General features: G+C 48.9%; 1 protein-coding gene across 3 annotated transcripts in view; it reads left to right on the top strand.

Annotated features, from left to right (window-relative positions):
* The window catches only part of LOC138794567 (zinc finger protein 271-like), a 53,458-nt gene extending 39,443 nt beyond the window's left edge, over positions 1 to 14,015 (top strand). For all 3 annotated transcript variants that reach the window (XM_069973312.1, XM_069973314.1, XM_069973313.1), the window contains 5 exons: positions 1,028 to 1,093; positions 1,182 to 1,276; positions 1,357 to 1,435; positions 1,553 to 1,732; positions 12,192 to 14,015. In XM_069973312.1, coding sequence (XP_069829413.1) covers positions 1,028 to 1,093; positions 1,182 to 1,276; positions 1,357 to 1,435; positions 1,553 to 1,732; positions 12,192 to 13,984 — 2,213 coding nt within the window. In that variant the 3' untranslated portion in view covers positions 13,985 to 14,015. The remainder of the gene's footprint in view (positions 1 to 1,027; positions 1,094 to 1,181; positions 1,277 to 1,356; positions 1,436 to 1,552; positions 1,733 to 12,191) is intronic.
* Positions 14,016 to 14,683: the final 668 nt, after the last annotated feature.

Raw genomic sequence — 14,683 nt, forward strand, 5'->3', positions numbered from 1 at the left:
CGGTGGACGATACACGGACAGCCTGAAAATATGAAGAAGATAAAAAGCAAAAACTCAAACAGAAGATTTCATAAAAAAAACAGTCCGTGATAGGAAAATGTCAGGGTGATGTACAAGATCAGCAGCTTAAATTACATCCGATTAATCTGTCGCTGTCCAATGTTATTAGCCGTATATATCCTTATTGCTGTATCTGGAGGAAACAGGGCTGGAATGTCACAGAGCCTGGGGCACGCTCCGGAACCTCAGAGCCTGGGGCGGGCTCTGAAACGTCACAGAGCCTGGGGCTGGCTCCGAAACCTCACAGAGCCTGGGGCACGCTCCGGAACCTCACAGAGCCTGGGGCGGGCTCCGAAATGTCACAGAGCCTGAAACCTCACAGAGCCTGGGGCATGCTCCAGAATCTCACATAGCCTAAAACCTCACAGAGCCTGGGGCGGGCTCCAAAACGTCACATAGCCTGGGGCCGGCTCCGGAACCTCACAGAGCCTGGGGCCGGCTCCGGAACCTCACTTAGCCCGGAACCTCACAGAGCCTGGGGCATGCTCCGGAACCTCACAAAGCCTGGGGCATGCTCCTGAACCTCACAGAGCCTGGGCCGGCTCCGGAACCTCACATAGCCTGGAACACCACAGAGCCTGGGGACGGTTTTGGAACCTCACAGAGCCTGAAACCTCACAAAGCCTGGGGCATGCTCCGGAACCTCACAGAACCTGGAACGGGCTCCGGAACGTCACAGCCTGAAACCTCACAGAGCCTGGGGCGGGCTCCGGAACCTCACAGAGCCTGGGGCGGACTCTGGAACCTTCCAGCTACAAAAAGCATTTACAAGCTGTATTCCCTGCTTCGGGGAATGAGCCATGCAGAAGGCCCTAGAATTTTCCTTCCTCGAGCCACTGTGTCCTCCTAGATACGACTCCCATCATCCGCTATCGCATGCAGATAATCTCTTCCATGACTGTGTCCTCCTAGATACGACTCCCATCATCCGCCATCACATGCAGATAATCTCTCGTCTTCCCCACAGATGCTCTGACTGACAGGAATCCACCAGACACAGAGGAGGAGATGGATTTTATGGCCGATCATCCATGTAAGGATTGGTTGTAAAATCCTCCGCCAGATACGACTCCCATCATCCGCTATAACATGCAGATAATCTGTCACGGTGTTCCCCACAGATGCTGTCATTTACAGGAATCCACCAGAGAGATGTCCCTGTCCTCTGTATTCCCGGGACTGTCCAGAGGGAGATGTCCCAGCAGACAATCAGCAGGTAGGTGGCGCTACAGTCTCCACAATCAGATCATACAGTGATTGACCACAAGGTAATTTCTCTCCTACTTGGTTCTTTAGGGTGAAGATCTGATTGATATTAAGGTGGAGGTTATAGATGATGCAGAAGAGGAGACGGATTTCATGGCCGATCAGCAGGGTAAGGATGAGGGGGGCTTTTGTTGGTTGCTATGTTATTAGATACTACTACTCCCATCCTCCTCCTGATGACACGTAGCAGTGTATAATGGATTGGCTCCCTGTGTGTTCCCTACAGATGGAGGCAGTGACAGGAATCCACCAGAGAGATGTCCCTGTCCTCTGTATTCCCAGGACTGTCCAGAGGGAAGTCACAATATTAAAGTGGAGGATGAAGCAGAAGAAGAGAGGATGAGGGGCGATCCCCGGTGTATGAGTGAGGTGAAGGAGGAGGAGGCGCCGGGAGCTGCTATACCAGGTAGTGGAGGATGGAGTTACACAGGGATATAAGGGGGGGCTCCACCTTACAGCTACATTACAGTAACCCCCCCCCCTGTGTATATATGTATAGTGCAGTATAGTGAGGGGGGGGGGGCACATTACAGCTACATTATAGTAACCCCCCCCCCATGTGTATATATGTATAGTGCAGTATAGTGAGGGGGGGCAGGGATATAAGGGGGGCTCCACCTTACAGCTACATTACAGTAACACCCCCCTGTGTATATATGTATAGTGCAGTATAGTGAGGGGGGGGCACAGGGATATAAGGGGGGGCTCCACCTTACAGCTACATTACAGTAACACCCCCCCCCTGTGTATATATGTATAGTGCAGTATAGTGAGGGGGGGCACAGGGATATAAGGGGGGCTCCACCTTACAGCTACATTACAGTAACACCCCCCCCCCCCTGTGTATATATGTATAGTGCAGTATAGTGAGGGGGGGGGCAGGGATATAAGGGGGGGCTCCACCTTACAGCTACATTACAGTAACCCCCCCCCCCTGTGTATATATGTATAGTGCAGTATAGTGAGGGGGGGGCAGGGATATAAGGGGGGGCTCCACCTTACAGCTACATTACAGTAACACCCCCCTGTGTATATATGTATAGTGCAGTATAGTGAGGGGGAGGGGGGTCACAGGGATATAAGGGGGGGCTCCACCTTACAGCTACATTACAGTAACCCCCCCCCCCTGTGTATATATGTATAGTGCAGTATAGTGAGGGGGGGCACAGGGATATAAGGGGGGGCTCCACCTTACAGCTACATTACAGTAACACTCCCCCCCCCCCCCTGTGTATATATGTATAGTGCAGTATAGTGAGGGGGGGGCAGGGATATAAGGGGGGGCTCCACCTTACAGCTACATTACAGTAACACCCCCCCCCCTGTGTATATATGTATAGTGCAGTATAGTGAGGGGGGGGGGCAGGGATATAAGGGAGGGCTCCACCTTACAGCTACATTACAGTAACACCCCCCCCCCCCCTGTGTATATATGTATAGTGCAGTATAGTGAGGGGGGGGGCAGGGATATAAGGGGGGGGCTCCACCTTACAGCTACATTACAGTAACCCCCCCCCCCCCCTGTGTATATATGTATAGTGCAGTATAGTGAGGGGGGCACAGGGATATAAGGGGGGGCTCCACCTTACAGCTACATTACAGTAACACTCCCCCCCCCCCCCTGTGTATATATGTATAGTGAGGAGGGGCAGGGATATAAGGGGGGGCTCCACCTTTATAGGGATTCATAGAGAACAATCTGATAGCCCCTCCGTGTGGATACGGGATTCCCCTAGATCTGGTAGCCGCACTGAATGGTTTCTCTATGTGTCTCTGCTCTGGAACTCTTCTCATATAGAAAACTAACTACCTCACTGACTGGCAGCCGAATGCCCTGCTCTCCTCCTCCTCCTCAGGCTGGACCACTTAGGGAGCTCTGTGATTGGAGGAAACACACCCTGTGACACAACATAAGGCCTCCGATAGGCTGGGAGCTGGAGGAGGGCTCTGTATGAGGTACCCTCCACAGGGATTGGTCTCAGCTTACAAACCACATTTGATTGGATAAAACAATCTAAGAGAGAGTTAACCCTTTGTAAAGAATCTTCTGCAGCTGTGCCATATAGTACATAGGATACAGTGGGACATCTGGTGGTGGGAGGGCAGAATACACCTTTACACTACTGATAACACTTTCATAGCAAAGACTTTTGTGGTGAACTACATATAACAGAACAGCAATGGCCCCCCTGTCCTGGGACGTGGCATTAATATGTATAGTGGGGGAGAAGACTGCACATACACAGGCTCTGTATCCAGTATATACTGTTAGGCTGCCATACACGTCCATATTATTATCTATCTTATTAACCATAGCGCTTCAGGATCATTAAACGCAGGGTTAGTTGATATATGTAGCAGCAGATGGGACTATTATATAATGTATAGAGAGGTAATATATATTGTATATAGAGAGGCGGCCATTACACTATATACACATCACTATGGAGCATCCTGAGATCTGGGGGCGGCCATTACACTATATACACATCACTATGGAGCATCCTGAGATCTGGGGGCGGCCATTACACTATATACACATCACTATGGAGCATCCTGAGATCTGGGGGCGGGCGGCCATTACACTATATACACATCACTATGGAGCATCCTGAGATCTGGGGGCGGGCGGCCATTACACTATATACACATCACTATGGAGCATCCTGAGATCTGGGGGCGGGCGGCCATTACACTATATACACATCACTATGGAGCATCCTGAGATCTGGGGGCGGCCATTACACTATATACACATCACTATGGAGCATCCTGAGATCTGGGGGCGGCCATTACACTATATACACATCACTATGGAGCATCCTGAGATCTGGGGGCGGCCATTACACTATATACACATCACTATGGAGCAACCTGAGATCTGGGGGCGGGCGGCCATTACACTATATACACATCACTATGGAGCATCCTGAGATCTGGGGGCGGCCATTACACTATATACACATCACTATGGAGCATCCTGAGATCTGGGGGCGGGCGGCCATTACACTATATACACATCACTATGGAGCATCCTGAGATCTGGGGGCGGCCATTACACTATATACACATCACTATGGAGCATCCTGAGATCTGGGGGCGGCCATTACACTATATACACATCTCTATGGAGCATCCTGAGGTCTGGGGGCGGCCATTACACTATATACACATCACTATGGAGCCATCCTGAGATCTGGGGGCGGGCGGCCATTACACTATATACACATCACTATGGAGCATCCTGAGATCTGGGGGCGGCCATTACACTATATACACATCACTATGGAGCCATCCTGAGATCTGGGGGCGGGCGGCCATTACACTATATACACATCACTATGGAGCATCCTGAGATCTGGGGGCGGCCATTACACTATATACACATCACTATGGAGCATCCTGAGATCTGGGGGCGGCCATTACACTATATACACATCACTATGGAGCATCCTGAGATCTGGGGGCGGGCGGCCATTACACTATATACACATCACTATGGAGCATCCTGAGATCTGGGGCGGCCATTACACTATATACACATCACTATGGAGCATCCTGAGATCTGGGGGCGGCCATTACACTATATACACATCACGATGGAGCATCCTGAGATCTGGGGGCGGGCGGCCATTACACTATATACACATCACTATGGAGCATCCTGAGATCTGGGGCGGCCATTACACTATATACACATCACTATGGAGCATCCTGAGATCTGGGGGCGGCCATTACACTATATACACATCACTATGGAGCATCCTGAGATCTGGGGGCGGGCGGCCATTACACTATATACACATCACTATGGAGCATCCTGAGATCTGGGGCGGCCATTACACTATATACACATCACTATGGAGCATCCTGAGATCTGGGGCGGCCATTACACTATATACACATCACTATGGAGCATCCTGAGATCTGGGGGCGGCCATTACACTATATACACATCACTATGGAGCATCCTGAGATCTGGGGGCGGGCGGCCATTACACTATATACACATCACTATGGAGCATCCTGAGATCTGGGGCGGCCATTACACTATATACACATCACTATGGAGCATCCTGAGATCTGGGGGCGGCCATTACACTATATACACATCACTATGGAGCATCCTGAGATCTGGGGGCGGGCGGCCATTACACTATATACACATCACTATGGAGCATCCTGAGATCTGGGGCGGCCATTACACTATATACACATCACTATGGAGCATCCTGAGATCTGGGGGCGGCCATTACACTATATACACATCACTATGGAGCATCCTGAGATCTGGGGGCGGGCATTACACTATATACACATCACTATGGAGCATCCTGAGATCTGGGGGCGGCCATTACACTATATACACATCACTATGGAGCATCCTGAGATCTGGGGGCGGCCATTACACTATATACACATCACTATGGAGCATCCTGAGATCTGGGGGGGGGGGCGGCCATTACACTATATACACATCACTATGGAGCATCCTGAGATCTGGGGGGGGGGGGGGGGGCGGCCATTACACTATATACAACATCACTATGGAGCATCCTGAGATCTGGGGGGCGGGCGGCCATTACACTATATACACATCACTATGGAGCATCCTGAGATCTGGGGGCGGGCGGCCATTACACTATATACACATCACTATGGAGCATCCTGAGATCTGGGGGCGGGCGGCCATTACACTATATACACATCACTATGGAGCATCCTGAGATCTGGGGGCGGCCATTACACTATATACACATCACTATGGAGCATCCTGAGATCTGGGGGCGGGCGGCCATTACACTATATACACATCACTATGGAGCATCCTGAGATCTGGGGGCGGCCATTACACTATATACACATCACTATGGAGCATCCTGAGATCTGGGGGCGGGCGGCCATTACACTATATACACATCACTATGGAGCATCCTGAGATCTGGGGGCGGCCATTACACTATATACACATCACTATGGAGCATCCTGAGGTCTGGGGGCGGCCATTACACTATATACACATCACTATGGAGCATCCTGAGATCTGGGGGCGGGCGGCCATTACACTATATACACATCACTATGGAGCATCCTGAGATCTGGGGGGGGGCGGCCATTATACTATATACACATCACTATGGAGCATCCTGAGATCTGGGGGCGGCCATTACACTATATACACATCACTATGTAGCATCCTGAGATCTGGGGGCGGGCGGCCATTACACTATATACACATCACTATGGAGCATCCTGAGATCTGGGGCGGGCGGCCATTACACTATATACACATCACTATGGAGGCATCCTGAGATCTGGGGGCGGCCATTACACTATATACACATCACTATGGAGCATCCTGAGGTCTGGGGGCGGCCATTACACTATATACACATCACTATGGAGCCATCCTGAGATCTGGGGGCGGCCATTACACTATATACACATCACTATGGAGCATCCTGAGATCTGGGGGCGGCCATTACACTATATACACATCACTATGGAGCCATCCTGAGATCTGGGGGCGGCCATTACCACTATATACACATCACTATGGAGCATCCTGAGATCTGGGGGCGGCCATTACACTATATATACATCACTATGGAGCATCCTGAGATCTGGGGGCGGCCATTACACTATATACACATCACTATGGAGCATCCTGAGATCTGGGGGCGGGCGGCCATTACACTATATACACATCACTATGGAGCATCCTGAGGTCTGGGGGCGGCCATTACACTATATACACATCACTATGGAGCATCCTGAGATCTGGGGGCGGGCGGCCATTACACTATAATACACATCACTATGGAGCATCCTGAGGTCTGGGGGCGGCCATTACACTATATACACATCACTATGGAGCATCCTGAGATCTGGGGGCGGCCATTACACTATATACACATCACTATGGAGCATCCTGAGATCTGGGGGCGGCCATTACACTATATACACATCACTATGGAGCCATCCTGAGATCTGGGGGCGGGCGGCCATTACACTATATACACATCACTATGGAGCCTCTGAGATCTGGGGGCGGCCCATTACACTATATACACATCACTATGGAGCATCCTGAGATCTGGGGGGGGGGCGGCCATTATACTATATACACATCACTATGGAGCATCCTGAGATCTGGGGGCGGGCGGCCAATACACTATATACACATCACTATGGAGCATCCTGAGGTCTGGGGGCGGCCATTTACACTATATACACATCACTATGGAGCATCCTTAGATCTGGGGGCGGCCATTACACTATATACACATCACTATGGAGCATCCTGAGATCTGGGGGAGGCCATTACACTATATACACATCACTATGGAGCATCCTGAGATCTGGGGGGGGGGCGGCCATTACACTATATACACATCACTATGGAGCATCCTGAGATCTGGGGGCGGCCATTTACACTATATACACATCACTATGGAGCATCCTGAGATCTGGGGGCGGCCATTACACTATATACACATCACTTATGGAGCATCCTGAGATCTGGGGGCGGCCATTACACTATATACACATCACTATGGAGCATCCTGAGATCTGGGGGCGGCCATTACTACTATATACACATCACTATGGAGCATCCTGAGATCTGGGGGCGGCCATTACACTATATACACATCACTATGGAGCATCCTGAGATCTGGGGGCGGGGCCATTACACTATATACACATCACTATGGAGCATCCTGAGATCTGGGGGCGGCCCATTACACTATATACACATCACTATGGAGCATCCTGAGATCTGGGGGCGGCCATTACACTATATACACATCACTATGGAGCATCCTGAGATCTGGGGGCGGGCGGCCATTACACTATATACACATTCACTATGGAGCATCCTGAGGTCTGGGGGGCGGCCCATTACACTATATACACATCCACTATGGAGCATCCTGAGATCTGGGGGCGGGCGGCCATTACACTATATACACATCACTATGGAGCATCCTGAGATCTGGGGGCGGCCCATTACACTATATACACATCACTATGGAGCCATCCTGAGATCTGGGGGCGGGCGGCCATTACACTATATACACATCACTATGGAGCATCCTGAGATCTGGGGGGCGGCCATTACACTATATTACCACATCACTATGGAGCATCCTGAGATCTGGGGGCGGCCATAACACTATATACACATCACTATGGAGCATCCTGAGATCTGGGGGCGGGCGGCCATTACACTATATACACATCACTATGGAGCATCCTGAGATCTGGGGCGGCCATTACACTATATACACATCACTATGGAGCATCCTGAGATCTGGGGGCGGCCATTACACTATATACACATCACTATGGAGCATCCTGAGATCTGGGGGCGGGCGGCCATTACACTATATACACATCACTATGGAGCATCCTGAGATCTGGGGCGGCCATTACACTATATACACATCACTATGGAGCATCCTGAGATCTGGGGGCGGCCATTACACTATATACACATCACTATGGAGCATCCTGAGATCTGGGGGCGGGCGGCCATTACACTATATACACATCACTATGGAGCATCCTGAGATCTGGGGCGGCCATTACACTATATACACATCACTATGGAGCATCCTGAGATCTGGGGCGGCCATTACACTATATCACATCACTATGGAGATCCTGAGATCTGGGGCGGCCATTACACTATATACACATCACTATGGAGCATCCTGAGATCTGTGGGCGGGGGGCCCATTACACGTATAAACATCACTATGGAGCATCCTGAGATCTGGGGCGGCCATTACCACTATATACACATCACTATGGAGCATCCTGAGATCTGGGGGCGGCCATACACTATATACACATCACTAGGAGCATCCTGAGATCTGGGGGCGGCATTACACTATATACACATCACTATGGAGCATCTGAGATCTGGGGGCGGCCAATTACACTATATACACATCACTATGGAGCATCCTGAGATCTGTGGGGCGGCCATTACACTATATACACATCACTATGGAGCATCCTGAGGATCTGGGGGCGGTCCATTACACTCTATAAACATCACTATGGAGCATCCTGAGATCTGGGGCGGCCAATTACACTATATACATATCACTATGGAGCATCCCTGAGATCCTGGGGGCGGCCATTACACTATATACACATCACTATGGAGCATCCTGAGATCTGGGGGCGGGCGGCCATACACTATATACACATCACTATGGAGCATCCTGAGATCTGGGGCGGGCGGCCATTACACTATATACACATCACTATGGAGCATCCTGAGATCTGGGGGCGGGCGGCCATTACACTATATACACATCACTATGGAGCATCCTGAGATCTGGGGGCGGCCATTACACTATATACACATCACTATGGAGCATCCTGAGATCTGGGGGCGGGCGGCCATTACACTATATACACATCACTATGGAGCATCCTGAGATCTGGGGGCGGCCATTACACTATATACACATCACTATGGAGCATCCTGAGATCTGGGGGCGGGCGGCCATTACACTATATACACATCACTATGGAGCATCCTGAGATCTGGGGGCGGCCATTACACTATATACACATCACTATGGAGCATCCTGAGATCTGGGGGCGGCCATTACACTATATACACATCACTATGGAGCATCCTGAGATCTGGGGGCGGGCGGCCATTACACTATATACACATCACTATGGAGCATCCTGAGATCTGGGGGGGGGGGCGGCCATTATACTATATACACATCACTATGGAGCATCCTGAGATCTGGGGGCGGCCATTACACTATATACACATCACTATGGAGCATCCTGAGATCTGGGGCGGGCGGCCATTACACTATATACACATCACTATGGAGCATCCTGAGATCTGGGGGCGGGCGGCCATTACACTATATACACATCACTATGGAGCATCCTGAGATCTGGGGGCGGCCATTACACTATATACACATCACTATGGAGCATCCTGAGGTCTGGGGGCGGCCATTACACTATATACACATCACTATGGAGCCATCCTGAGATCTGGGGGCGGCCATTACACTATATACACATCACTATGGAGCATCCTGAGATCTGGGGGCGGCCATTACACTATATACACATCACTATGGAGCCATCCTGAGATCTGGGGGCGGCCATTACACTATATACACATCACTATGGAGCAATCCTGAGATCTGGGGGCGGCCATTACACTATATACACATCACTATGGAGCATCCTGAGATCTGGGGGCGGCCATTACACTATATACACATCACTATGGAGCATCCTGAGATCTGGGGGGCGGGCGGCCATTACACTATATACACATCACTATGGAGCATCCTGAGATCTGGGGGCGGCCATTACACTATATACACATCACTATGGAGCATCCTGAGATCTGGGGCGGGCGGCCATTACACTATATACACATCACTATGGAGCATCCTGAGGATCTGGGGGCGGCGGCCATTACACTATATACACATCACTATGGAGCATCCTGAGATCTGGGGGCGGCCATTACACTATATACACATCACTATGGAGCATCCTGAGATCTGGGGGCGGCCATTACACTATATACACATCACTATGGATCATCCTGAGATCTGGGGGCGGCCATTACACTATATACACATCACTATGGAGCATCCTGAGATCTGGGGGCGGCCATTACACTATATACACATCACTATGGAGCCATCCTGAGATCTGGGGGCGGGCGGCCATTACACTATATACACATCACTATGGAGCATCCTGAGATCTGGGGGCGGCCATTACACTATATACACATCACTATGGAGCATCCTGAGATCTGGGGGGGGGGCGGCCATTATACTATATACACATCACTATGGAGCATCCTGAGATCTGGGGGCGGGCGGCCAATACACTATATACACATCACTATGGAGCATCCTGAGGTCTGGGGGCGGCCATTACACTATATACACATCACTATGGAGCATCCTGAGATCTGGGGGCGGCCATTACACTATATACACATCACTATGGAGCATCCTGAGATCTGGGGGAGGCCATTACACTATATACACATCACTATGGAGCATCCTGAGATCTGGGGGGGGGGGCGGCCATTATACTATATACACATCACTATGGAGCATCCTGAGATCTGGGGGCGGCCATTACACTATATACACATCACTATGGAGCATCCTGAGATCTGGGGGCGGCCATTACACTATATACACATCACTATGGAGCATCCTGAGATCTGGGGGCGGCCATTACACTATATACACATCACTATGGAGCATCCTGAGATCTGGGGGCGGCCATTACACTATATACACATCACTATGGAGCATCCTGAGATCTGGGGGCGGCCATTACACTATATACACATCACTATGGAGCATCCTGAGATCTGGGGGCGGCCATTACACTATATACACATCACTATGGAGCATCCTGAGATCTGGGGGCGGCCATTACACTATATACACATCACTATGGAGCATCCTGAGATCTGGGGGCGGCCATTACACTATATACACATCACTATGGAGCATCCTGAGATCTGGGGGCGGGCGGCCATTACACTATATACACATCACTATGGAGCATCCTGAGGTCTGGGGGCGGCCATTACACTATATACACATCACTATGGAGCATCCTGAGATCTGGGGGCGGGCGGCCATTACACTATATACACATCACTATGGAGCATCCTGAGATCTGGGGGCGGCCATTACACTATATACACATCACTATGGAGCCATCCTGAGATCTGGGGGCGACCATTACACTATATACACATCACTCAGCCGTGTCTTTAATTTTTGACCTACACTTTTTTGATCCATTTTTTTTATTAATCCCAACAGAAAGTCTCAGTCAGGACTTTTTATCCATAATTAAAGTGGAAGAGGAGGATTTGTGGGACTCCGCAGGGGAGAACCTCCCTATTAGTGACCATTCGGGGCCTCTCACTCCAGACCTTTCATACAGTCCTGTGGAACCTTCTCGTGACTGGTCAGCGGTTGTTACTGCGGCTCAGGAAGGGAGTAAGAGGTATCAGAAAAGTGAGTATGGTAAACCCTTTCCAAAACGCCGCTATAAACCCAGAAAGATTCGCAAAGGAACAAAGCCGTATTCGTGTTTTCAGTGTGGGCGAGGCTTTGCCTATAAAACCGTTTTTCTTAAGCATCAGATAAACCATTCACGAAAGAAGGCATGTTCATGTCCAGAATGTGGGAAATACATCACATTAAAGTCAAATCTTGTCAAACATTTGAGAATTCACACAGGTGAGAAGCCATATTCCTGTTCAGTATGTGGGAAAAGTTTTGCAAACAAATCAAATCATATTAGACATGAGAGAAGTCACACAGAAGATAAGCCATATCCATGTTCGGAATGTGGGAAAAGTTTTATATCAAGACAACACCTTGTAAAACATGAGAGAACTCACACTGGAGAGAAGCCATTCACATGTTCAGAGTGTGGAAAGTGTTTTACATCAAAAACAAATCTGGTTAAACACGAAAGAAGTCACACAGAAGATAAGCCATATCCATGCCCAGAATGTGGTAAAGGTTTTTCAACAAACTCGCATCTTGTTAAACATGTGAGAATTCACACTGGAGAGAAGCCGTATCCGTGCTCAGAATGTGGAAAACGTTTTATTACTAAAGACAGACTGAAGGTTCATCAGAGATTTCACACTGGAGAGAAACCATTTACGTGCTCTGAATGTGGTAAATGTTTTACATCAAAATCCAATCTAGTCAAACATGAGAGAAGTCACTCAGTAGACAAACAATTTCCGTGTTCTGACTGTGGGAAAAGTTTTTTATCAAAATCAAATCTTGTTATACATGAGAGAATACACACAGGGGAGAAGCCGTTTCCATGTTCAGAATGTGGAAAAGGTTTTTATACTAAAGACAAACTTCGGGTCCATGAGAGAATTCACACAGGGGAGAAACCATATCCATGCTCAGAATGTGGAAAATGTTATACATCAAATTCTCATCTTGTAAGTCATAAGAGAATTCACGCTGGAGAGAAGCCATATTCATGCTCAGACTGTGGAAAATGTTATACATCAAAATCACATCTTCTAAACCACATGAGAATTCACACAGGAGAGAAGCCATTTGCATGTTTAACATGTGGAAAATCTTTTATGACTAAATCTGATCTTATCAGACATGAGAGATGTCATACAGGAGAAAAGCCGTATTCATGTTCAGAATGTGGGAAATCCTATACATCAAAGTCACATCTTGTAAATCACCAGAGAATTCATACAGGGGAGAGGCCGTTTTCTTGTTCGCAGTGTGGAAAGTATTTCACAGACAAATCAAACCTTACTAGACATGAGAGAAGTCACACAGCGGAGAAGCAATTCTTATGTTCAGAGTGTGGGAAGTGTTTTATTACTGAAGCTAAACTTGATGAGCATCAGAGAAGGCACAGAGGAGAGAAACCGTTTACATGTTTACAATGTGGGAAATGTTTTCTAGAAAAATCCAGCCTTGTTAGACATGAGAGAAGTCACACAGGAGAGAAGCCATTTTCATGTTCAGAATGTGGGAAATGTTTTACAGATAAGTCAAATCTTGTTAGACACAGGAGAATACATGAGAGAAATATGATAGAAAATGTTTTATAAATAAACGTCATCCAGTCTGAGAGACTTCTTATACAGGAGTATTCTTATTTGCTGTGGGAATGGCCGTAAAGTTTATAACTTGTCCGTGAGGTGAGGTTTATACATGGTTATGGATGGAATTTCTCTTGCTGATAAGAGTTTGGAGCTGGAATTACAGCCAATCCACAAATCACAATGTAGTTCCCAAACAAGTCCAGTGATTTCAACGAGTGGACGTCCTGAGTGGATCAGAGGCCGATAATCGCCCACATTGTAGCTCCTCCTCAGCAATTTACAAAATGGGATTATAACTAGAGATCCCCTTTATAATGACATACCAACGCTGATAGAGACGAGACAGATTCCGTAGATCCAAGATGTCTGCTGTCAGTCCAGGATGTGTGTGTGTCTGTATCATCTGCCAGATTCTGTGGATCCAAGAAGACGTCTGCTGTTGGGGGTGAGTGTCTGTATTGTCTGCTGTCAGCCCAGGATGAGTGCGAGTGTCTGTATTGTCTGCTGTCAGTCCAGGATGTGTGTGTGTCTGTATTGTCTGCTGTCAGTCCGGGATGAGTGTGAGTGTCTGTATTGTCTGCTGTCAGTCCGGGATGAGTGTGAGTGTCTGTATTGTCTGCTGTCAGTCCGGGATGAGTGTGAGTGTCTGTATTGTCTGCTGTCAGTCCGGGATGAGTGTGAGTGTCTGTATTGTCTGCTGTCAGT

Source organism: Dendropsophus ebraccatus, chromosome 6 (genome assembly GCF_027789765.1).
Source record: "Dendropsophus ebraccatus isolate aDenEbr1 chromosome 6, aDenEbr1.pat, whole genome shotgun sequence".
Taxonomy (NCBI): domain Eukaryota; kingdom Metazoa; phylum Chordata; class Amphibia; order Anura; family Hylidae; genus Dendropsophus; species Dendropsophus ebraccatus.